General features: G+C 38.0%; 10 protein-coding genes across 10 annotated transcripts; 4 read left to right on the top strand and 6 right to left on the bottom strand.

The window, feature by feature from the left end:
• Positions 1-772: 772 nt before the first annotated feature.
• Positions 773-2,609, bottom strand: RO3G_14432 (uncharacterized protein; the record flags this gene model as incomplete). Its single annotated transcript, XM_067669016.1, has 5 exons — positions 773-783; positions 901-1,613; positions 1,673-2,269; positions 2,326-2,405; positions 2,469-2,609. 5 exons carry the CDS (start codon positions 2,607-2,609, stop codon positions 773-775), a joined length of 1,542 nt encoding a protein of 513 aa, XP_067525117.1.
• Positions 2,610-4,189: 1,580 nt separating this feature from the next.
• RO3G_14431 (uncharacterized protein) lies at positions 4,190-5,225 on the top strand (the record flags this gene model as incomplete). Its single annotated transcript, XM_067669015.1, has 7 exons — positions 4,190-4,304; positions 4,353-4,435; positions 4,484-4,596; positions 4,644-4,687; positions 4,737-4,816; positions 4,861-5,094; positions 5,142-5,225. 7 exons carry the CDS (start codon positions 4,190-4,192, stop codon positions 5,223-5,225), a joined length of 753 nt encoding a protein of 250 aa, XP_067525116.1.
• A 758-nt stretch (positions 5,226-5,983) lies between these two features.
• On the bottom strand, positions 5,984-7,739 carry RO3G_14430 (uncharacterized protein; the record flags this gene model as incomplete). Its single annotated transcript, XM_067669014.1, has 5 exons — positions 5,984-6,088; positions 6,143-6,662; positions 6,717-7,013; positions 7,059-7,332; positions 7,517-7,739. 5 exons carry the CDS (start codon positions 7,737-7,739, stop codon positions 5,984-5,986), a joined length of 1,419 nt encoding a protein of 472 aa, XP_067525115.1.
• Positions 7,740-9,009: 1,270 nt separating this feature from the next.
• Positions 9,010-10,294, bottom strand: RO3G_14429 (uncharacterized protein; the record flags this gene model as incomplete). The annotated part of the gene is made up of 5 exons (XM_067669013.1): positions 9,010-9,134; positions 9,224-9,380; positions 9,435-9,559; positions 9,633-9,953; positions 9,997-10,294. 5 exons carry the CDS (start codon positions 10,292-10,294, stop codon positions 9,010-9,012), a joined length of 1,026 nt encoding a protein of 341 aa, XP_067525114.1.
• Positions 10,295-11,397: 1,103 nt separating this feature from the next.
• Positions 11,398-11,649, top strand: RO3G_14428 (uncharacterized protein; the record flags this gene model as incomplete). The annotated part of the gene is made up of 1 exon (XM_067669012.1): positions 11,398-11,649. One exon carries the CDS (start codon positions 11,398-11,400, stop codon positions 11,647-11,649), a length of 252 nt encoding a protein of 83 aa, XP_067525113.1.
• A 927-nt stretch (positions 11,650-12,576) lies between these two features.
• On the bottom strand, positions 12,577-13,137 carry RO3G_14427 (uncharacterized protein; the record flags this gene model as incomplete). Its single annotated transcript, XM_067669011.1, has 2 exons — positions 12,577-12,767; positions 12,897-13,137. The coding sequence occupies 2 exons, from the start codon at positions 13,135-13,137 to the stop codon at positions 12,577-12,579; spliced, it is 432 nt and encodes a 143-aa protein (XP_067525112.1).
• A 1,585-nt stretch (positions 13,138-14,722) lies between these two features.
• Positions 14,723-14,968, top strand: RO3G_14426 (uncharacterized protein; the record flags this gene model as incomplete). The annotated part of the gene is made up of 1 exon (XM_067669010.1): positions 14,723-14,968. The coding sequence occupies one exon, from the start codon at positions 14,723-14,725 to the stop codon at positions 14,966-14,968; it is 246 nt and encodes an 81-aa protein (XP_067525111.1).
• A 1,822-nt stretch (positions 14,969-16,790) lies between these two features.
• On the bottom strand, positions 16,791-17,704 carry RO3G_14425 (uncharacterized protein; the record flags this gene model as incomplete). Its single annotated transcript, XM_067669009.1, has 4 exons — positions 16,791-16,886; positions 16,940-17,047; positions 17,110-17,184; positions 17,213-17,704. The coding sequence occupies 4 exons, from the start codon at positions 17,702-17,704 to the stop codon at positions 16,791-16,793; spliced, it is 771 nt and encodes a 256-aa protein (XP_067525110.1).
• Positions 17,705-18,502: 798 nt separating this feature from the next.
• On the top strand, positions 18,503-19,639 carry RO3G_14424 (uncharacterized protein; the record flags this gene model as incomplete). The annotated part of the gene is made up of 7 exons (XM_067669008.1): positions 18,503-18,521; positions 18,707-18,772; positions 18,832-18,870; positions 18,920-19,022; positions 19,079-19,217; positions 19,267-19,416; positions 19,481-19,639. 7 exons carry the CDS (start codon positions 18,503-18,505, stop codon positions 19,637-19,639), a joined length of 675 nt encoding a protein of 224 aa, XP_067525109.1.
• Positions 19,640-20,182: 543 nt separating this feature from the next.
• Positions 20,183-20,587, bottom strand: RO3G_14423 (uncharacterized protein; the record flags this gene model as incomplete). Its single annotated transcript, XM_067669007.1, has 1 exon — positions 20,183-20,587. One exon carries the CDS (start codon positions 20,585-20,587, stop codon positions 20,183-20,185), a length of 405 nt encoding a protein of 134 aa, XP_067525108.1.
• Positions 20,588-21,104: the final 517 nt, after the last annotated feature.

The following is a 21,104-nucleotide window of genomic DNA, read 5'->3' as shown; positions in this document are numbered from 1 at the left end:
AAATATCTATTGATTATATCGTAGGCTTACTGAAAGAAGCATTTGAATGTTCTATTTAACCCTTTCATACTATGACTGATTCTTTAAAGGTCAAATCCTAAGCTTCCTTGCATACCATTCTTTTGCCTAGCTCACGAACCTTTTGAAGTTGTATACAAAGCAATTAGCTTGGATATTTTATTTATTTATTTTTCTTTGTGAAATAGAGCCTGCTATATTTACTAAGCTTTTGAAATCTTTTGTTTATTTAATTGATATCAATATATCTCAAACATTGCTTTCTCTCCCAACAAGATAAATGAAAGCATAGAAAAGACATGTCTAAGTCAGTGTAAGCTAATTTACTCTGTATAAATCACTACGATTAATAAGTTTTGTGTGCACACATTTTTGTATACTAAAAGTGTTCACTATCACGATATGAAAGTTTGTTGGTTCTCATAAACATTGGTACATGTACAATAAACCTGAATAGTCTATAAAAAAAAACTTGTATATTATTCTTGATCAACAATTGCTTACAAGCATATATATAACTGGGTGAACTGTTGTGATATTGAGCCCAAAGGTATCTGCGAATTTAAGCTTAAGAAACGGATGACAGCGAGCTGGCTTACACAAACAAACAAGAAGCTGACTAGGATCAAGTCAGTCAAAGCAGAAATGATGTATTCTGTCATGCTACTCGTTTAAAATATACTACAATGTATGCGCATATTCTTGGCTTGCCTACACAAACAAATTTGTATAAATCATAAACTATAGAACTTCATCACGACAAGTCTATTCAATAAAAATATTACGAGACCAATTTTATTTATACAAAACATGAAAAAAAAAATTAAATGGATGCTAATATCTTTTTCTTTGTTTTTTTGAAATTAGCCTCTGTCAATTCACCCCAAGACGCCGACAGCTTTCTTCCTTCTTCTTCATAGGTTGGATCAAAATTTTTGAGGGGAGCTAGATCTGCCCTGTTCATTTTCTGAGCTTGATAATTCAGCCAGCTCACAAAGACCTCCCTACGTATCCTATCACTAGCATATGCGTCTGCTGGAAATTCGGGCTTGAACTCGACCGCGATCTGACACATGGTGCTGCTCGTCGGCAGATAGGCTTGACCGCTCCAGACCCTTGCTATAGCTATCGCCTGTGTGTCAAAATGGGGAGTGAGGCTAAACATGCGAGGCATGGACATGAAGCAAAGGGTTGGATCGGAAATCAAGAATGCCTCATGATATGTATTCAGAGGGTACTTGCGGCCCAAGACAACATGCCCTTCGGGTACATTGGCATAGCCAGCTCCTTCCTTTGATGGATCCTCCTTGATGATCAGATCCTTTAAATAGCCAAGTGAATTTGTATATCCCGTACAAAAGATGATCTGATCCACCTCTTTCATCACAGATCCATCTTCAAACGTAATGCTACCATCCACTTTTCCGTCCGGGTTTGAAAATGAGGTGATGACAGGCTTGATCGTCACGCATTTTGGAATGAGGGCTCGAATGATGTTGTCGATCGGATTGGGGGTGACAAAGGGTCCCTTGATGGAGATAGTGATTGATTTTGCAAGACCCTCAAGGGACCTTGCAATGTCCACACCTGATATTCTAGCCCCAATGATCAACACAGCCTTTGACAGAAAAGATGAGTAAAGGAACACACGTACCGTTCACTTGCCTGATCTTTATAATCCTCTGGGCGTCTGAATTGCTTTGAATGGGCTATCTTCAAGGGCCACGATGTATTGTAATCCGCAAGGCCTTTTATGTCCGGTACAAACGGCTCTTGGTGCATACCTGATGCTGCAACCACTGCATCAAAACGCTCTCGCCATCTTGTCTCTTTGATGAGCCCATCTGAACATGTCTCATACCGACTCAACACCAGCTCCCAACCGCCCTCGACTGTCTTGATCACCTGGTCCACACTCGTATTAAATTCTACCAAGGGTAATAACCCAAAGGCTTTCGCATAGCGTTCGAAATAAGCCAGCACATCTTGATGGGTTGTGAAGGTAGGTGTTTCGTCAGGGAAAGGGAAATCGGGAAAGGCAAAGTTTTTGGAAGGTATGTTGGTATGAAGATCTCGATAACAGCCTGAAGGAGGGTTCTTGCTTGCGATCATCTTCATAATCTCGGGTGTGGTTCCAAGTGTCTTTTGAGACAAGTGTCCGACAGGAGGTATCTCGTCTAGATTGATGTGTTCTGAATCGATGCTGTCTGTGGGTATCTTTGGCTTGGGAGGAGGTATAGCCGAGTATTTCCTTTGGAGTCAAAAAGCATGTGAAAATTTCGGATGCTCATTTTCATTTTTACTTACCATAAACCACCAACAGAGCTGTTCCTCTCAAACACTTTAACATGCATACCAACATCTTTTAAATGACGAGCACTGCAAAGCTACAAAATATGAAAACAAAGGATGAGTTGTTTGAAAAAAAAAAATATCTGTGGATGATTTACACCGTGAGCACCAGCACCGATCACTGCAACATTTTTAATAGGTCTTTTAAAAACATAAGGATCATCAAGTGCTGCTTGAGCTTGTTGGTGAATAGTGTCTACGAATTTTTTGAATGAAACGTCTTCTTTATTATCTTGCATGATATAAAGCAAAAAAAAAAAAAAAAAAAAAAAAAGAAATGAAAAAAAAAAAAAACCGCAGGAAACGAGGCTCATTGTTTGTTTGTTTATTTATGCGTTCAATTAATTTACCAGCTAAAGCAAAGACCGTGTGACCTTGAAAAAGCCTAAAGGCATCAAGAAAAGGGTGACGCTATCGTTTTAGATGGTATCTATCTTTTGAAATGAAAAAGGCGGATTGCAAAGAACTTGTTACAAACTTGAATAGATGAATTAGACGTTCATTTCATAAAGTCATTCAAGCAAATGAGAAAAAGAAAGCCAAAAGGTAAATTAGGATGGATCTGCAAAATACATGATGTGAGGTGTTATGGGTATCAATCATCATGAAACGAGCATCGTGCGGAGATGAGTGAATGATGATAACCGCAGGTTATCACACAACTATCATTCAACAGCCTATATCCTATTATATAAATAAACTCTTGAAGTGTGTAAAAGAAGAGGTACGTTGTAAGCTATAGTTGAGTTACGAATGAAAACGATTTCCTTACAAAAAGAAGTTCCCCCCCTTTGCACATTATAAAAACAGATTTGAAAAGAGTTTGATAAACGATCGTAAACATCTATTTATTATGCATAAAGAAGAAGCAAATATCGGACCAAAGCTGTGGAAAGATTTGCAGGGCGTTGATGATGGAAGCGCTACAGGTAGCACGATGACATGATCGACCGCTTTTCAACAAAACATAAAGTATTCAGAGCGAAATTATCCTATTTTGTGAATTCGGATAGTAAACAACAAGCCCTTTACCAACCTATCCCTCTTACCCTTTCTCCTTTGAATGCCCCTCATTTTCCCCGCACTATAAAAATCGTGTCGTTTGATGTCATTTAAAACTTCATCAGCTATGAATAGCCATCGAAAATGCTGATGGGAATGTTCAAGCAGAGTGCGCGTATGGTCAAGGGCCATGGTTGGCTTGAAGATGAGAATACAAACTATATAAATAGAGAAAAAGATGCAGAGTGAGAAAACAAGTAAACCACGTTTACTTTTATTCCATTTGAAGTCATCTATTGAAAAAAAAAAAATATAAAAAACCAAGTCTCCTCCTCTCCTCCTTTTTTTTTTTTTTTTTTTACTTTTCTCTTTTTAATTTCTGTCTCTTGATTTTAAATAGAAAGATGTTTTCAAGAGAAAGAAGGATCCATTGTATGCTTGTGATGACAAGTATCTTATTTATAGCAGAAATAGTGATAGGTTATTACGTGAACTCATTAGCTCTAGTAAATAAAACACACCACTCAACCTTCTTTCTCTCCTACTCACCCTCCTTCTTTTTTTTTACATATTTTAAATAGATTGCTGACTCGTTTCATATGTTGAACGATTTACTTAGTTTATGTGTCGCCCTATGGGCTATCAAAGTAGAGAAAAAAGAGAAAAAAGAGTTGGCAAGTGTACTGATCGATGTCTTTCCTAGCTATCGTCCATCACCCGTTACAATCCAAAGTATTCTTATGGATGGCAGCGAGCAGAAATACTAGGCGCATTAATCAACGGCGTCTTCTTGCTTGCCTTATGCTTCACGATCCTCATGGACGCCATCGAACGATTTGTTTCTCCGAAAGCCATCAAGGATCCAGTGATGGTCTTGATCACCGGTGGAGCAGGTTTGGTGGCTAACCTGATTGGATTGTTTTTATTTCACGGTAAGCAAGTGGGGTTGGAGGATGGATGGTATTGACTGATGATGACAGAGCACGGACACAGTCACGGGCATGAGGAGCATACAGAAAAAGGTCAGCATGGCCATGAAGGTGGACATTTGAATATGAAAGGTGTAAGGCTGTGATGAGCTGTGATGTTCTAAAGAGCTAACGTTCACTAGCTATTTTTACATGTCCTTGGGGATGCATTAGGAAACTTGGGCGTCATTGCGTCTGCTTTATTTATCTGGTTGACACCTTTCAGCTGGAGATTTTATTTCGATCCCCTGGTTAGGTAAAGTGAATCAAAAGGGGATGTGCCTGTGCTGATTTGTTTCCTAGTGTCCTTATCACCATCATCATCTTCCTTTCAGCCCTTCCGCTAGGTAATCACACATATTCAACAGGTCATCGTGATATTCATCTTTCTTATAGTCAAACAGACTGCATCTATCTTATTGCAAGGCGTACCAAAAACTGTGCCATTGTCTGATGTTTATCAATCACTATTAAAGGTATTGCTCTGCTGAATCGACTGATTCTTATTTTCTGTCTATAGGTGGAAGGTGTAAAATCAGTTCATGAATTACATGTTTGGCAATTATCAGATATAAAACTCATTGCTTCACTTCATGTCTTGTTAGAATCAAGGGAAGGATACATGAGATCAGCATCCGATATACGTAAATCACTTCATGGCTTTGGTATCCATTCGGCCACTATTCAGCCTGAATTTATAGACGATGATGATAAGAGTCAAAAGAACGCAGCCTGTTTCTATTTGAACCATGGGGTAATCATATCCTTATTGGTTTTTCTTATTTTAATGCTATTTTATAGGGCTCAGCTAGTTCATCTACTTGTTTATTACGTTGTATAGAAGCATCTTGTTTAGAAGACAATTGCTGCCCTCTAGTACAATAGCATTGACTTTCTTTTGCACACGTGAATGTAATCATACAACACAAAAGCATCTATGCATTCATTTTAAAATGTAATATAATAATACAATCCCCAAACGAATCCTCCCCAACCCTATTCTGTCTATCACTGCTTGTTCTCTTGACCTTATTGAACCAGATCAGGACTGTGCTTATTAAGAAAAAAAAAAAATACTGACCGTATTCTTATTGGATCTCAATTGAGGCTGATGGTCATTGGGAGCCCGATGACTCTCTTTAAAACACGTGTGTGCTTTGTAAGAAGGTGCTGTAATTCATAAAGAACGTGTAACATTGTCTATCTTTGTGTGACTATTGTCGATCCTCAACACAAAAGCCCTTGGGTTGACTGATTATTTTGAGCGGTAAAGAAATAGAATAATTGGTTAGTTTCATGATTTATAAAAAATGGCCAAGGGGGTCTTGACCAAGTATCAATATTTCTTATAAAAAGCTTTGCAGACGAGGAGAGAGCTGTGATATAAATTGACATGAGCCAATGTCACAGGCTGACATCCATCTTGGTTATGCTTTGAAAGAATACGTCTTGGATGGATGACTTTGTTCACTGAATGGTGTTTGGCATTCATTATTTTAGGTAATCATTCAAGTCGTACTCATGTCGTACAAATCTTTTTTTAGTTCTAGATTTCAAAATAAATTTTTATTAAACAATATGAAGCCCTTTGTTACATGCTAATAATACACTATTCTTTTTCTATACACAAAAAGCAATATATTCTATAAAGCAAACTTTTTGTTATGAATTGCTCTACCTTCTACTATTTGATCCCCATTCTTTCTAAAATCCCACTGTAATCCTTCTGTTCTAAAGCTCTTCCAATCCTACGATAAATCAAAAGTTATTTTCTTTTCTTACTAGAAAAAAAAAAAACTTACAGAAAGACAGGAACCAAACATTTCATCAAAATTGCCTACATCTTCAGGACACATACACTTTCCAAAGATACCATCATTTACACAATGAGCAAAGTTATCATGCTTATAGCCAATGTCCTCAAAGAAATGAACCTGAGTCTTATTGAGGAATAAACCAGCAGCCAAACTATGTACGATCGCATCACCCCATCTTTCATAGAAAAAGTTGCCTGTGCTATCGAGATAGTCAAAATAATCTTGGTATCTTGGGTCCCTCCAGAGGTTTAAACTTGCGATTTCAAAGTTGGACCAATAATGACACAAATTATAGCCACCTTCTGGGCTACCAAAGAAACGAAGCAAGGTCGTGTTCAGTTGTTTTTCATGCGCAAACTTGAGTGTGTGTTCCCAAAGGGTAGGGATCGTCTCTGGTATTTCCTTGAGTGTGATTGTAAATCCATATTCTTTCCCATTTTCCTTCATAAAACGAAACGGGTCATAATCAAGATCACAATAGAAATGAACTCCGGGTTCAACACGCCTAGAGGAGCTCTTTTTTTAAAACAAGTCTAAATTACTTTTTTTCTTGTATTACCAATAATAATCATATTTCTCTAATAAGGGATGTCGATAAAAGAACCCTGAATTGAATCTGCACATGTGTCGATAAGACAGTGAACCGCCATACATAACATGACGAGAGGCATAATCATCCAGTTGATGGTGCATCAAGGTCTCATTGACATGACCAGGTACAGACCACATCGCTTGAGGTACAAGACCAAATTCGATTTCTGCTTTTGTTAAGGCTGAAATGCTCTGTTTGAATTCATCAGAGAAGGGTTCGTCATTTAAGAATACATAAGGATAATTAAACTTTCTATTAAACCGACTATGATACATGTTAGTCAGTTAGTTTATAAACAACTGTACTTACTCTTCAAATTCTCTCAGTGTTCTTCTCATCGGATTCAGTTCATTGTTTCTCACCAAGATCACAATCACCGCTTTCTCTCTTTTGATAACGTCTGGTTCCATTGTGGTATAGTTTATAGTACAACTTTCTGATAAGGTATCCTCTATGATGATTTCATCTTTTTCAAGTACTGGGTAAGAGGCTGTGGTTGTTTTAGATACAAAATAAAGTGAACCAGCATAGATTAAACAGATCGATAGAAGGGTAACAACATATGTATATCCTCGTTTCATTTCTATAAAAATTAGATATAAAAGAAAAAGAAAAAGAAAAGCTTGGGGTTTTTTTTTTAAAAAAAAAATAAAAACTCAGTGTAAATCAGATATAAAAAAAGATCGCCACAGGCTGATAAGTGATGAGCTATTTTTAAATTTTTTTTATTCGTCTCTTTCTCAACTTGTTGCGTAAATCTCTTTTACTGCGACGACTGTTCATCATCCGCTGCACTTTTTCTAAATCTTGCGTCTCTGAATACAATCTGAAAAACTCGGCCTCTTCTTCTTCTGTCCACGGGCTTTTATCCAGCTTTGGATCCAAATGATGCACATAGCGATTCTTTAATTGGGCCGTCGTCCTTGGACTGTTCATCGCCTGTTTGATTTTCGCAAACGCATCGTGTCCATAAAGATGAACATAGCGCATGATCTCCTGATCCTCTCTGGGCGTAAATCGACCCTTCTGTCTCGTATTCATCTCATAGGCCCACTTTGACCTACACTGTTCCACCGTTCTTCCCTCCATCTCGCTTGCCACCTTGACCCAATCCTTTCCATACCGTCTCACGGCGCCCACCAGGCCATCCAGCTCGTCACTCGTCCACCTCCCATGCCGTGTGTGGCTCGAATAGGTGTTGTAATAATACCGTCTGAGGATGTTCAACGGCTTGGGTATCTTTTTTGTCAGCGCTTCCCAATCGACCTCGGGCGTCATCTCGCTCACCGCTTCATGGAATCGTTTTTTTTCCTCGGCTGTCAGTGTCTGCTGATGTCCCTTGCACAACAGATAATGAGCGCGAATGCAAACCGCAGAACGGCCAGGAAACACACTGGTCAGTGACTTCCAACGAGGTCCATCCCGTTCGACAAGGGCCACCAGTCGATCGCTCTCTGCTGGCTTCCAACGACTCTTTCTCTCTGGGGTATCCAGCAAGTCATGTTCTTTTAAATACGCAGACATGATGCGTGAAACATTCGCTTTTTGTTGAAGGCCAATGCTGAATTTCGGCCTCGCAATGACTTTTGATAGTAACAACAGTAACATTGGCATGTGTTTATTTTTAAAGGCATTTAAAAAAAGACAAGTGTACGTCACGATCGATTTTTTTTTTTGTTTCTGTAAAAATTAGAGCGGGCTGAGGTTTAGACTATGTTAAGGCCATCACTTACTATTGGCCAAGACAAAGAGTAAAAAAAAAAAAAAAAAACAATAGTTGTCAACAGCTCATCTTTTATTACTTTAAAGCTCTCGTTTTTTATATTAAACAGTAAAGGTACCGTTGATTAAACCCAAGGAGTATGGGGGGAGGAAAGAGTACATTATTATTTCAATAAAAGATGCTTAAAGTAAATCGTTCATAAAAAAAAAAACTTGCCTTTGTTTCATGACAGCTAAACGAATCCTGATTCATCTTCAAAGCTCTCTAGAGGGTGATGTGAAGCCACTGAAAAATGGATGGAGTCGAAAATAAGAAGAAGGGGGGGGTTGTGTCAGACAGAAGGAAGAGATAGATTCTTTTGTTTGGCTCGTCAGCAAAGATAAGCATGCTTGTGATTTTAGAATCCATAAGAGTGACAGAATGCATTCCCCTCCAAGGAAGAGAATCCGATGGGGCTCGTCTGTTCCTTGCCTCTCAAACCCCTCACACAGCATCTTGACAGAGTGAAAACGTGCTTGATGACTTGGAATCACATGCTCAGGATGGCACTTGCTTTAAAAGGAAATCAAAAGGAGCGTATGTGTGGACATGGTCCCAGATCGCGATCTCTGATAGGCGTGTACGAGTTTCCAGAAGGAGTAAGGTTTGCATCACCACGGCAACTAAACAAAAAGGGTAAAAAGCATTTATTATTATCTAAAGTATATGTCTATTCTATCTAATTAAACAGCAGAAACCGCTACTTTTCTACCAATCGTCCAACGAAAGTTGATAAAAGTTTGGTATTCAACACATTCATCAAATGCTTTATCCAATAAGGCTTCATAACGTCTTTCGTCAAAGTCACCTTCTAAACCCACAGAGGAATAGATACTGGGTCCCAAATGTCGAAAGATCACCAGCAGGTTCTGTGGAAAGTGTCAGAGAGAGAGAGAAAGAGTGACTGGGCTACCTGTGATTACCTCATACATCAATTTCCCAATATAACCACCCCAACAGCATGGAAGGGATCCATAATCTGATTTGACATCTCGAAAGCCGGCTTCGACCATCAGATTCACCAGCTGTCTGCCTTGAATGTATTTTCCTAATCTTGATTTAAACAATTGATGGACTTGTTTTCATTAGTCACGCTCTGTGCAACACCCATGCCAATTTACCTGCGTCAACAAAGGTCGTGAAAAGAGGACCAGCTCTTTTGGGCTTGATGTCCGGCTCAACAAGTTCAATCCAGCCGTTGGGTTTCGTGATCCGCAAGATCTCTTGAAACATCCAAGGGATCTTGTCTTGTGGATAGACATTATACATCACTCGCTGGTGCACAAAATCAAACGTGTTGGACTCATAATCAAATCCATCAAATAGATCTGCTCTTTTTAAAATCAAGTTGTTTGGTAAATGCATTCGTTCGACTTCATCAAAGCTTAATTCGGCGATATCAAATCCATGAAATTCACACTGAGGATAATCCATGGCCATATCTAGTAAAAAGATGAATAAAAGAAAATAGAGCTAGAAGATTACCTGTTAACCAAGAGGCCTGTGGACCACAGCCAATGTCTAATGTTTTACTACCCGGTTGGTTCAGGATGGCATCGACAGGAGCAAAAAAATTTCCTTGAAAGAGATGTTTAAATAAATAATGTTGTCCAGACTGACGATTGGCTTCGGCTTCATTGGATGGATAGACATATTCGGTGGGTAACTTGGGTTGGTTGGAAGAAAAGGTGGAAGCATTGCTACTACTGTCGATGTGTTGTGATGAAAAGCTCTTGTTTGCTTTTTCTTGTAATTTTATTTTGGATGAAAATTGATTTCCCATAGAAAAAGAAGAAAAGGGAGAGAGAAAGGAAAAAAAAAAGGAAAGGAAGAAAGATATCCCATGATTTTTATATTTTCATTCTCATTTGTTACACATTAATTTTTATCAACAATGAACAGTACCACAAGTATGCAAAGTAAAGTAAAATTCCTCATTTTTAAAACCATCTCTCATCCTTTTTTGAGGTGGTACTTTTAATAAAACCATTTACAGGCATAAACATAAAATGGAATATTCCGTCCCATTCAATCATCGTATTCTAAAACAAGAGAGAGAGAGAGAGAGCCTTCCCCCCCCCCTTTTTCTTATCCACCTAAATCACAAAATGAGGAAAAACAAACCCACTCTTTTTCAAAATTAAATGTTCATCCAACCCTGGCCCTCTTTATCACTCGCAGTCAAAAGTTAAAAATAGTATCAAAAAGGGGAAGGGGGGCCAATGTGTCTACCAGCTGTTTATAAAAAATGGATAAGAACAAGGATAGATCATGTTATTTGATTTCAGTGAAACCTCACTGGTCTGAGCCGATCGAGCCGATGAAAAAAAATCTGTCATTATCTTTCGTCGGACCTAGACGCTCTTTTTTTACCACGGAATCATTTCTTTTTCTGGAAATGTAGGTTGATTCATCCTCTCACGCTTCTTTATCTGCTTTTCTTCCAACACTATTTCTTACCTAGTCTAGGCTGACAATTAGAAAAAAAAAAAATCCCAATTGGGAATCTATCCATCTTGTCTTTATCTCTTTCATGTGCGTCCATGTTCACTTGCTGACTACTTTCTAGATTGGATCAATTCTTGTACTGACATGATCCAACCCTGCACCTCTTCTTAGCTTCATTTGATTACCCAAAATCAAAAAATGAGGAGAAAGATGAATGAATGGGGTTATGAAACACTGGATGGATAACAGCAGCAGCATGAACCCAAGGTGGATTTACCCTCCTTTTGTCACCATGGTTGGATGGTATGAGCTCTGGGTCTGATGTCCATATCAGACATACACTGAAACGAATAGAACCCTCCATGTCTCTGATCCATCGTTCAACCATCTCTCTCTCTCTCTCTCCTCATTGCTTTCAGATGCAGTGTGAAGTGTGTGATGGCCACTGAGGGACCGATGGGTAAGATCCAAACAAGGCGGGAAGAAACATTCAACCATGGCTATTCACATGAAATCAGAAGAAACTGGGTTGAGAACAAGATGCAAAGGAGGACAGATGCTACGAGCTGTAAAGCGTATGTATTCTATGCTGTCCTTTGGATCGTGTCTCACCAAACGACGCATCCAAGGCCCTGCAGAGCCAAAGAGGACTTTAATCACACTTTAAAAACAACAGGCTGGATGGGATGAAAAGAGAAACTGGGGGGGCCAGGTCGCTTTACGATCGAACCCTATTGGCTGTCGATCCAAAGCATGAATCCTGACAGGAACACAGCCACGGAGAAGGAGGGGGGTGCCCGAATAGCGCAGGTTTTGTACGACCCTGTGTTTGCTTTGGACGATCCATTCAAAATGTCAAGGCCAGTCCAAAAGACAGGGTGTGTGGGCCTAGGTTCCCCTTGAGAGCATGTGTCATTCATTGGGGGTGAACCTGCCCAAAGTCGACCCGACCTTTCGACAACCCCAGGAAAGTTCTGCTGCTCTGATCAGAGAGGATTGAAAGCCATCTGAAAGTGGAGCACTGGAAGGGTCATACTCTCCTTGGCTGCCTTGGCTTGACAAACATCGTATTGGACACAGTGACGAAAAGAAGGATGCTGTCCACAGCAAACCATGCGTATTTGATTTCAACCATCCCACTTTTTCTGATAGGGTCTCGATAAGAGTCACAAGAGAAGAAGGCTCCCTTTTTGAATCCAACCGAATGGTGTTTGACACGATCTGATGTCATTCTACTTTCTTAGTGTCATCGAGCGTTCCCAATCATTTTCAAGGTGAAGACTTGCAAAAAGTTGAATGAAATCACTAAAAAGGAATTCTCTTGTTCTCCCGAAAGAAAAAAAAAAAAAAAAAAAAAAAAAAAGGGATCGGTGGCTGTGTTTAGAAATAAATCATGTTGATATCATTCAATAGGTTGAATGAAGGATTCAATCCGTGTCCAAAAAAAAAGAGAGTATGATGATTGATGTCAACCTTATTTAATGTTCTATAAACAAAAATGACGTTGGGGATGTGTGCGGGGAAAGAGGAAAAAAAAAAAATTCTGCATGAAAGAGAAGAAAAGATGACTATATTTAGAAATAAGCTTGATCTCTCTCTCTTTTGACAGAGATATGTCTAGTGAGATGGCTCATCATGCTGTTCTTCTGATCTTATCCTTAACCACTGCATTTGTGGACCTGCCTTGGATCTTTCACTGACTCTGAAACCAAAGATACGTGGTTGATAGATACGTGGTTTGATGTTGGGTAATAAATCAGGATATTGTTCGAATAATAAATGAGGAAAGGTCGTTCCAAAGTGGGCTCCTGTTTACGTTAATCAATATGACATACATCAACATCACTCTCAATTACCATCAATGGCTTGTAAAATGGAAGTCGGAGGAGAGTAGAGATCGAGACAGGAAGGACAGTAGAGTCGGATGCTTTCTTTACCGACTTCATCGTATCGACCACAAGGAATCACAGGGCATTGATAACAATACACCCTGGGACACACACCAAAATGTTCATTGGAATATCTCTGTGCCATCACCCTCAGTCCGTTACGGGTCAGCAGATAGCGTTGATGGATGAGACCATAGAGTAAGATCGCATAACGTTCGATCATGTTGGCATCCACCTCCTTCTTTTCCTCAGACGATTCTTCTGGTTCAATATCCAAAATGACATCCATCGCTTCTCGATAATAAGGCACAAGCGCAGACAATCCGGTCAGGTTGAAATCGTCCTCAATAAACTCCTCTGGTACTTGCAGATAAAATTCGTTGCCGGATAACGAACAAAACCAACTAATCCAACTCTGAAGAGATCCATCCGAATCTTCTGCATCTATACAGCTCTGTCAATAAAACTCATTTTTCATCTCTTCCCATGCCTTCATAAAAGAATTCTTCTTCATTCTCTGTTCTGTCCATTCAATAGATTATTTAAAAAGAAAAAGAGAAAAAAAAAATCCCAAAAAAAAAATTCGATTGGTCCACACCCTCTCTGTGCTTTGCTCTCCCCCCCTTTTTTTTGTTTATTTTTTATTTTTTTTACGACAGCGATGGAAAGTGTGGATGTCTCTTGCCAAACAGAGTCTTTGTGGACAGCAGAAAAACAAGATAAATACAGACAAATGAAAAAGAGGATTATAGAACTTTTGGCGGTAAGATGGGGTTAAAGAAAAAAAACAAGAAACTAAACGCGACATAGAAACAAAGAGAAGTAGAAGGTGCTTTGGAAACCAATTGTCGCAAGATTGAACAACTGTCAAGACAATTAGGGCAAGTACGAAAAGAAAGAGAGAGAGAGACAAGAAGAGAAAGGGAATTATAATGTGTTAATAGTCAAGATGAAGAAGATACGGACAGAAAAGAAGAATCAGAAAGTGAGTGAAGAAAGGGGCGGTGAACAAATGGACTGAGTGTATTTAGGACCGGTAAAGAAACCAAGATATCGAGTGAATTGGCGTATTCCGAGAATGACAGATGGAACGGTTCAACTACCAATCCAGTTGGGAGCATTAAAAATACTCGAGTTGGGTAGAATTGAACATGAACGATCTCAGTTTCATAATGAACGATACATTTTTCCTATTGGTTATACGGCTGAAAGGTCATTATGGACTGATATCATAGATACATAATCTTACTTTTTGAAATAGAATTTATGCCAGTACAACAGATCCTTTGAATACAACCGTTTATACTTGTAAAATAGAAGATGGTTCGGATGGTCCACTGGTAAGTAGACCAGACCATAAGCCCCCTTCCTGATCGATCTCTTCTAGTTTACACTGACAGCAGCCGATCAGCAAGAGTTCCTCACCGCAAGGACTGCGACAGGGGTTTGGGTGTCTGTTTTAAGAAAGGTCAATGAGATGAGAGAGAGAAAGTCGAGTAATACGATTTCTGGACCAGAATATTTTGGTTTAACAAATCCTTTTGTAAAGGAAATGATTGAAGAATTACCCAATGCGGAAAAGTGTACAAAATATAAAAAAAAAAAAAAAAATAGCACTACAAAATAAACTTTTTTGTGCAAGTCAATGATGTCAATCTCAATGCACGCTTGCTTATATAAACCTCCCTTTTTTTTATTTCTTTTTTATTTTTTTTTTTTTCTTCTCTTTATTCTACAAAATGGAATATTCTAGAAAATGCATGTCGATTGATGCCATTGTGGATAACCACAGTGCACTACCCCCCTCACCACCCAATTCGTGTTCCAGTCGATCTCCTTCACCCGACTATTGTGGAAAACAACCTCATCCTCCGATGTCTGCCGAAGAAAGAAGATATCGAAATAAGCTCGCATCCGCTAAATATCGCGCAAAAAAGCAAGCGAGTATGAAAAACATGTCGACCAAAGTATCCCAGCTGATGACCACCAACCATCAACTTTCTCGTGAATTGGCCAAGGTGAAGCAAGAGAATGAGATCTTGCGTACAATGTATGAAAGAGTCATCACGCAGCAACAATCCCAATTGTATAGTCTGCCTCCAATTCATTTAAATCATTAACTTGTATACACACACACATCATCTTCATCTCACTGTACATAGCCTCTTCTTTTGCATCCTGTTTTTTCTTTCTTTTATACCTCCTTTGTTTTGTACAAATCAAAATAAAAACTAAACTCTTTTGAATTCTCTTTTGTTTGCATGCTGCGGTCCTACATCGCATTGTCTAAACAACACACATGGGCAACCCCCCTTTTGTATCCAAAGAACCCAATTGAATAAAAATCATTCCATGCGTTCAACCCTCACATCTGAACCCTTACGTAACAAAAGCTGAGCAAAGATAGCTTCATCGTGGCTGATAAAGCAAAGTGAGATGATTTGTAACCATCCCTCCAGCGTTCGTTACACCATCATTTTTTCGTATTACATCAAAGCTTATTTTTGTTTGGTAAGCAACAGATCGTGAGATAGGGATAGAATGCGTACAAGTGCTTATTGCATGTTCTTTTGTACACTTTCTTTCTAGACCCTCTCTTTAGGTTCCAATGGGATGACAGACAAGAGGGGTGGATAACAAAAAAAGAGAGAAAGGATGAGGTCTGGAAAGGGGGAGAGTGGTGAACTACATGTTTTTGGTTACTGCCTTTCTTTACACCAATTGTTGTAAAGAAAGTTTGATGTTGACGTAGATGATGATTTCATGTGCTGCTGAATCGTCATCATTATCAATAAACAAAAACAAAATAAATAATCCAAGTCAGTTTATACTATTTTTTTCATAGAGTCTGTTGGGAAATGACGAATAGATTAAAATCCATTTGTATCACAGAATTCATTGTGTGCAAGTAACAGCCTCTTGGTTCATTTCTCCTAATCAAGTTTAGTTTATGAGAGACTCATTGATTGTCAAATGATGTAATGTCCTTTCATCTTCAAGTCGTGTCACCCTTTTTTTTTTTTTTGAACCAATCCTTTTGCTTTGAAAAGAGCGATAAAAGGTTCTTTTTTGGATGTCAATGATTTTAATTTCATTCCAATCTATCTTTATTTCCTCTCCTTTCACACACAAAAAAAAAAGGGGGGGATGTCAACGATCATTTCGAAAAGTCGTATGCTGTACTCCTTTATCCTCATGGATCGATATAGAAAGATGGATTATTCACATGAAAAACGACCCTAAAAAGCTTCATTGTCTTTTATTGGTTTCTAAATTAGACTGTATCTTGTGAACAAGACATCAAGTCAACAATGCAAGTTAAACATGCATCTTGTCCCCTTCTTTTTTTTTTTTTTTGTTTGTTTGCCTACAGCCCATTCTGTTCAAAGGAGAGAAAAAGTAGTTAAGGAGGGGGGGGCGGGCCACAGTGACAAATGAACCTATCAAAAAAAAAAAGAACTTTATGCTTGTCATCAGGTGTTGTTCTTGAATGGTACAGTGAACCGTTCTTTTTGTCGGATAGAATTCCTCTTTCTGTTGAACTCCAAACCTTGTCACTCTCTTTACACTTACTTTAGCAGAGAAGCATTCAATACAAAAGAGCATGCACTGTTTGGCAGAGAACATCATTCGTACTCGCATTCCAAGCAGAACATCCAAGGTGTCAGCTTGGACAGAAGAAGAAAGAGAGAGGAAAATGATGAAGATGAGGGTGAAGAAGAAAGTGATCCTTTCCATCTATTCCCCCTCAACCGTCTTGTACTCTCAACTACATATCCACCCAAAAGAAAACCTTCAAGCCCCATACCCTTTTCTTTTTTTAAATAAACCTCATCTGTGGAAAAAGAGTGTCCACCTTAGAGAGTATCTGAAGAGTGGGTGGATAACATGTCTTTTAAGTCAAGGTTTGTTTTATTATTAATAATAAGAAGTGGGGGGGAATCAGACAGCGATGCTGTTTTGTACAATTTGATGCAATTTGGTTTTATCTTCATGTGTGCACTGTAAAAGAGCAGAAAGAATAGGGACCAGTTGTGGCTAAGAAAACGAGATGAGATGAAACACTGGCTGAATGTACTATCCTGTCTTACCCTCGTTGTTTTCTTTTCCAAGAATTTAATAATCACATTTCGTAGGTATTCAATATTCAGTGATTCATCTTGTGCTTGTTTCATTTTACGTATCTCATTCCTTAATACCTAACACACCCATTCAACACTTTAGACCATTTTTTTTTCTCACCCATTTTGTTCCTTTTTACCTTATTGAGTGATCTCAATTGGATCTCCCTTGTCTTTGCTTGTTCTATTTCTTTTATTTGAATTTCCAATCCCATCTGTATCCAATGTGGATTAGTGACTGACTTTATCAACCCACTTCTTTTTTGTTACGTGTAAAGTATATAAATCATCGTATTTCTCTTGCCACTGTCTCAAACTCAGACTGGCTTGATCTAATCGCTGGCTGAGATCATGAATGACCTGTTGTGTGGATCGATCCTTTTCTTTTAAAAATTCATTTTGCAAAGCCAACGTTTCATGCTCTGTGCTCTTGTACAACCCTTCAAACCCATCGGTCCTTGAACGTTCATTTTCAAGCCCAGTAGGAGCGGCATGACAGCATTCTTGGGATGCGTCAAGACATGTGTTTTCACTCTTTTGGGATGTGAGTTGCGAGATGACCTCTTGCGCTCTCTTTAATTCATTTTGAGACATCTCGGCCTCTTGCATGAAATGAAGCACACTCTTTTTGTTTTCTTCCCTTTCCAATTTTAATTCTTCAATTTCATTTTTTAATTTCTTGATTTGTTCTTGTAAATTTCTTTTTTGTTGATTGTTTGTTTGTTTTCTTGCCATTGTTTCTCTTTTTTCAATGTTTTTTAAAATTGGGAAAAAAGAAAGAAAAAGAAGAAAAAAAAAAGAGAGAATGAAATCTAAGCCTTTCTATAAAGAAATAAGAATAAGAATAAAAAAAAAAGGGCTTAAAAAATAGTTTGATTTCTTAATAGGGACATGTACAGTTTTAATAAGTTAAACTGCCCTGATCCTTTCAATCCTTTATTCTCTCTTGTCCTTTCATACACAATCAACACATCGATAGAACTCTCAAACAACCTTTTTCATCTTTCTGCTCTCTTTCCATTTTTGTCAATGTAAAATGAGAACAAGAAAACAGATTGAATGTCACTTTTTAAAATCCTTTAGTCATCTACAATTAAGGTTCATTTTATTACCCCTCCGTTGGTTTTCCCTAGTCATTAAATCCTTTTTCATAAAAACATAATAATACCTTGTTATACATCACCTTGTCTTTTCAACAAATATTGTAAAACGAAGTGTGGCAAGTAGACAAAGAAAAAAAAAAGGGGGGCGACTTTCTTTACAGTGTCAGTAATATTGATGCTCATAAAAGACATTGGATTGGGATAAAATGAATCTTTAAATGAGACAGATGAACTATTTGAGTGACACTAACCAGTACTTCTAAATCATACAGCAAATTCTTTTCTGCAAATCTAAAAAAGACATACGGATGCATTTCGGTTATTATTTTTCTTGCTACTCTTTGCATAGTGATTGCTTTGAAATATTCATTTCATGTCGACACATGCCCTCCTTTCTTGTTCTTTTCAGTTAGCGTTTTAGTAAAAACAAATGAAGGGCGTTGGTCTCAGTTTAAAGCAAACCACAGTACGTTCTAAGCAACAGATCAGCAGAAGAAGCCAAGGGGGACCACTGACTGCTGCCGATACTGTACACAGGCAGCGTACTGAGTGAACTGGTGTGTTCCTGTTTTTGAAACATGATTTTAAAAAGGCGCACGTTCCGTTCATGTGTTTCTTTTTCTTGGTTTTATAGTTTCAATGAATTCATTGTATAATCATGCTTTAAAACAAACTCATGCACTGCAAAGAGACTTGGACAGTAAACTCGCCTTCATCTACAAAATAAACCTTTTTAACATTCTTTTATTTACAATGCAGAATTTCAATCAGGACAAGATGCCTCGGCAGGTTTACAAGGTAAATAAAATAAATAAATTGCTTTTGTTTATAACCATCTTGTCTTTAGGTCAAATATCAGCATCTTTTAATTCACTCCAAAGATCTATTGACGACTATGAAAATTTGGCAAAGAGAGAGATGATTGCTGTGAAAAAGGAAACTGCTTTGACGTAAATGTAATTTTTTTTAAAAAAGAAAGAAAGAATCTTTAACACGTATACAACAGACGAGCAAGTAAATTTAGACAGGATTTACAAGCAATGAAAACACAGTTTGAGTTTGTAAAGAAACAACAAGAAAACTTGAAAAATGAACAAAACAGAGATAGTTTACTGAGAAGACCTAACCGAGGACAAGCGAATGCGGTAAGGATAGGATGACAGAGCATCCCAGTCGTATTAAACCAATATCTAGCCTGAACATCCATATCAACCCCTGTCCAGAGATGAATTCGCCTTACGTGAGCAATCCTTTGCTAGAAATACAGATTCACAACTAGATGACTTTATTGAACAAGCGCAAAATTTGTTAGAAAACTTGACGGATCAACACAATATCTTGAAGGTAAAAAAACAAAAAAAAAAAATCATAAAGGGAGGAAGGGAAGAGTGAAAGGACTTTGTTTTAGAAAACACAAAAAAAGATATTGGACACTGCAAATTATTTGGGACTCTCTCAAAATGTGATACGGTACATTGAAAGACGTTCAGCACAAGATAAATGGATATTTTATGGTGGAATGGTTCTTACAGTCTTGATCATCTGGGCCATTATTCATTTTATTTAATAAATACTAATATTACAATAAGGAATATAGTTTTTATTCAGAATGAGGGATAAATAGAAAGAGAAAGAGAGAGAGAGAGAAAGGGTGATGATTAAGAATCATAATGATAATTAACCAAATGATAAATCAGTCCTTCTCTCGTAACATATTTCTTGGTGTGCTTACACTCTGATACAAAACAGTGGTAGTGTTCTTCTCCATGATGTTTTTCGACCAAATGTCTTATAACATGTGTCTTTTTACTAAACTCTTCTTTACACGATGGACATGCAGTGACAGGATATAGTTCATCAAGCCTTTTCTGAAGAGCTGCAGTTAATCCAGTAGAATTGGTAGTGGCAGGTGGAGTATTGTTTTTTCTTGCAGTCAACGAACGCCCCTTCTTTCCTTTTGTGCTGGTGCCATGATTGCTCTCTTTCGTCTCAACATGTGCTCTCTTTGATGCCCCCTCTACTGCAGTAACAGCTGGTTTTTGTTTGCTCGCTCTACTTGTTCCTGGTCTTCTACGTAACAAAATTTCTTTTTTAAAATCTTTTTTTTTTTTCAATTCATACAAGCAGCGTACCCTCTATCTCCAGTGACTTGATGGTTCGTCAAAAGATGATATCTTAATCCGCTTCTACTTGAATAAGCTTGTTGGCAATCATGACCCAAGCACTCAAACGCCTTTTCACCACGATGCTTGGCCTTGAAATGCATATCGGAATCAGCACGAGTTGTAGAAACATCAAGACAGATAGCACAGACCAAAGGAGGATAGAATTCTTCAATGAGCTCAGTCAGGATGCCCTTTAAATCAGTAGAGCGTTGTCTGCCAACTACAAACTGTGATTCAGTACGTAAAAGACATAATTGAGGCTTTGGATTTCTGGGAGTATGGCCGTCGATAGTTATACGTTGGCTGAGATTAGAGGGGTCTTGATTGGCTTCATTATGCTTTCTTTTCATATTTCCCACTATTCGCGTTCCCTTTTTTTTTCCTCTACTAAAAAAAAAATAAGCTAAGTTCTTTTACTATTATTATTATTATCAGAAAAGTCCTTTTTTTTTAAAAAAAAGAAAAAAAAAAGGTTTTGCTTGTACAAGTTTTTTTAAAAGTATCCCCTTATTTCTTTTCCTTTTACTTACAGTTTTAGTCAAAAATGAAACCAAAAAAAAAAAAAAAAAAAAAAAAAAAAAGGAAAAAAAAAAAAATTTAAAGTCACTTTTGAACAAATCACATACAGTACCTTTGCTTGAAATCACACATCTGGTTTTTATTTTGCAAAGCTGAGAAAAAAAAAAAATGTCAGAGCGCACATCAAAACAGTTGATGCTTGCGCGTATGAATTTATTTTGTTTATGGATCAAAGCATAGACACAAAGGATCAAAGAGGGTTTTAAGAAATAACCGAGAATGACGAATGCAACCTTGACAATCATTGATCGTCACTTGTTTTGCTGATTCTGTCATTCTAGTACTAGG

The sequence above is a fragment of the Rhizopus delemar genome, genomic scaffold (assembly GCF_000149305.1).
Source record: "Rhizopus delemar RA 99-880 supercont3.14 genomic scaffold, whole genome shotgun sequence".
In the NCBI taxonomy this organism is placed as follows: domain Eukaryota; kingdom Fungi; phylum Mucoromycota; class Mucoromycetes; order Mucorales; family Rhizopodaceae; genus Rhizopus; species Rhizopus delemar.
Note: the sequence above shows the minus strand (reverse complement) of the source record. Positions and strands in the feature narration are given on the sequence as shown.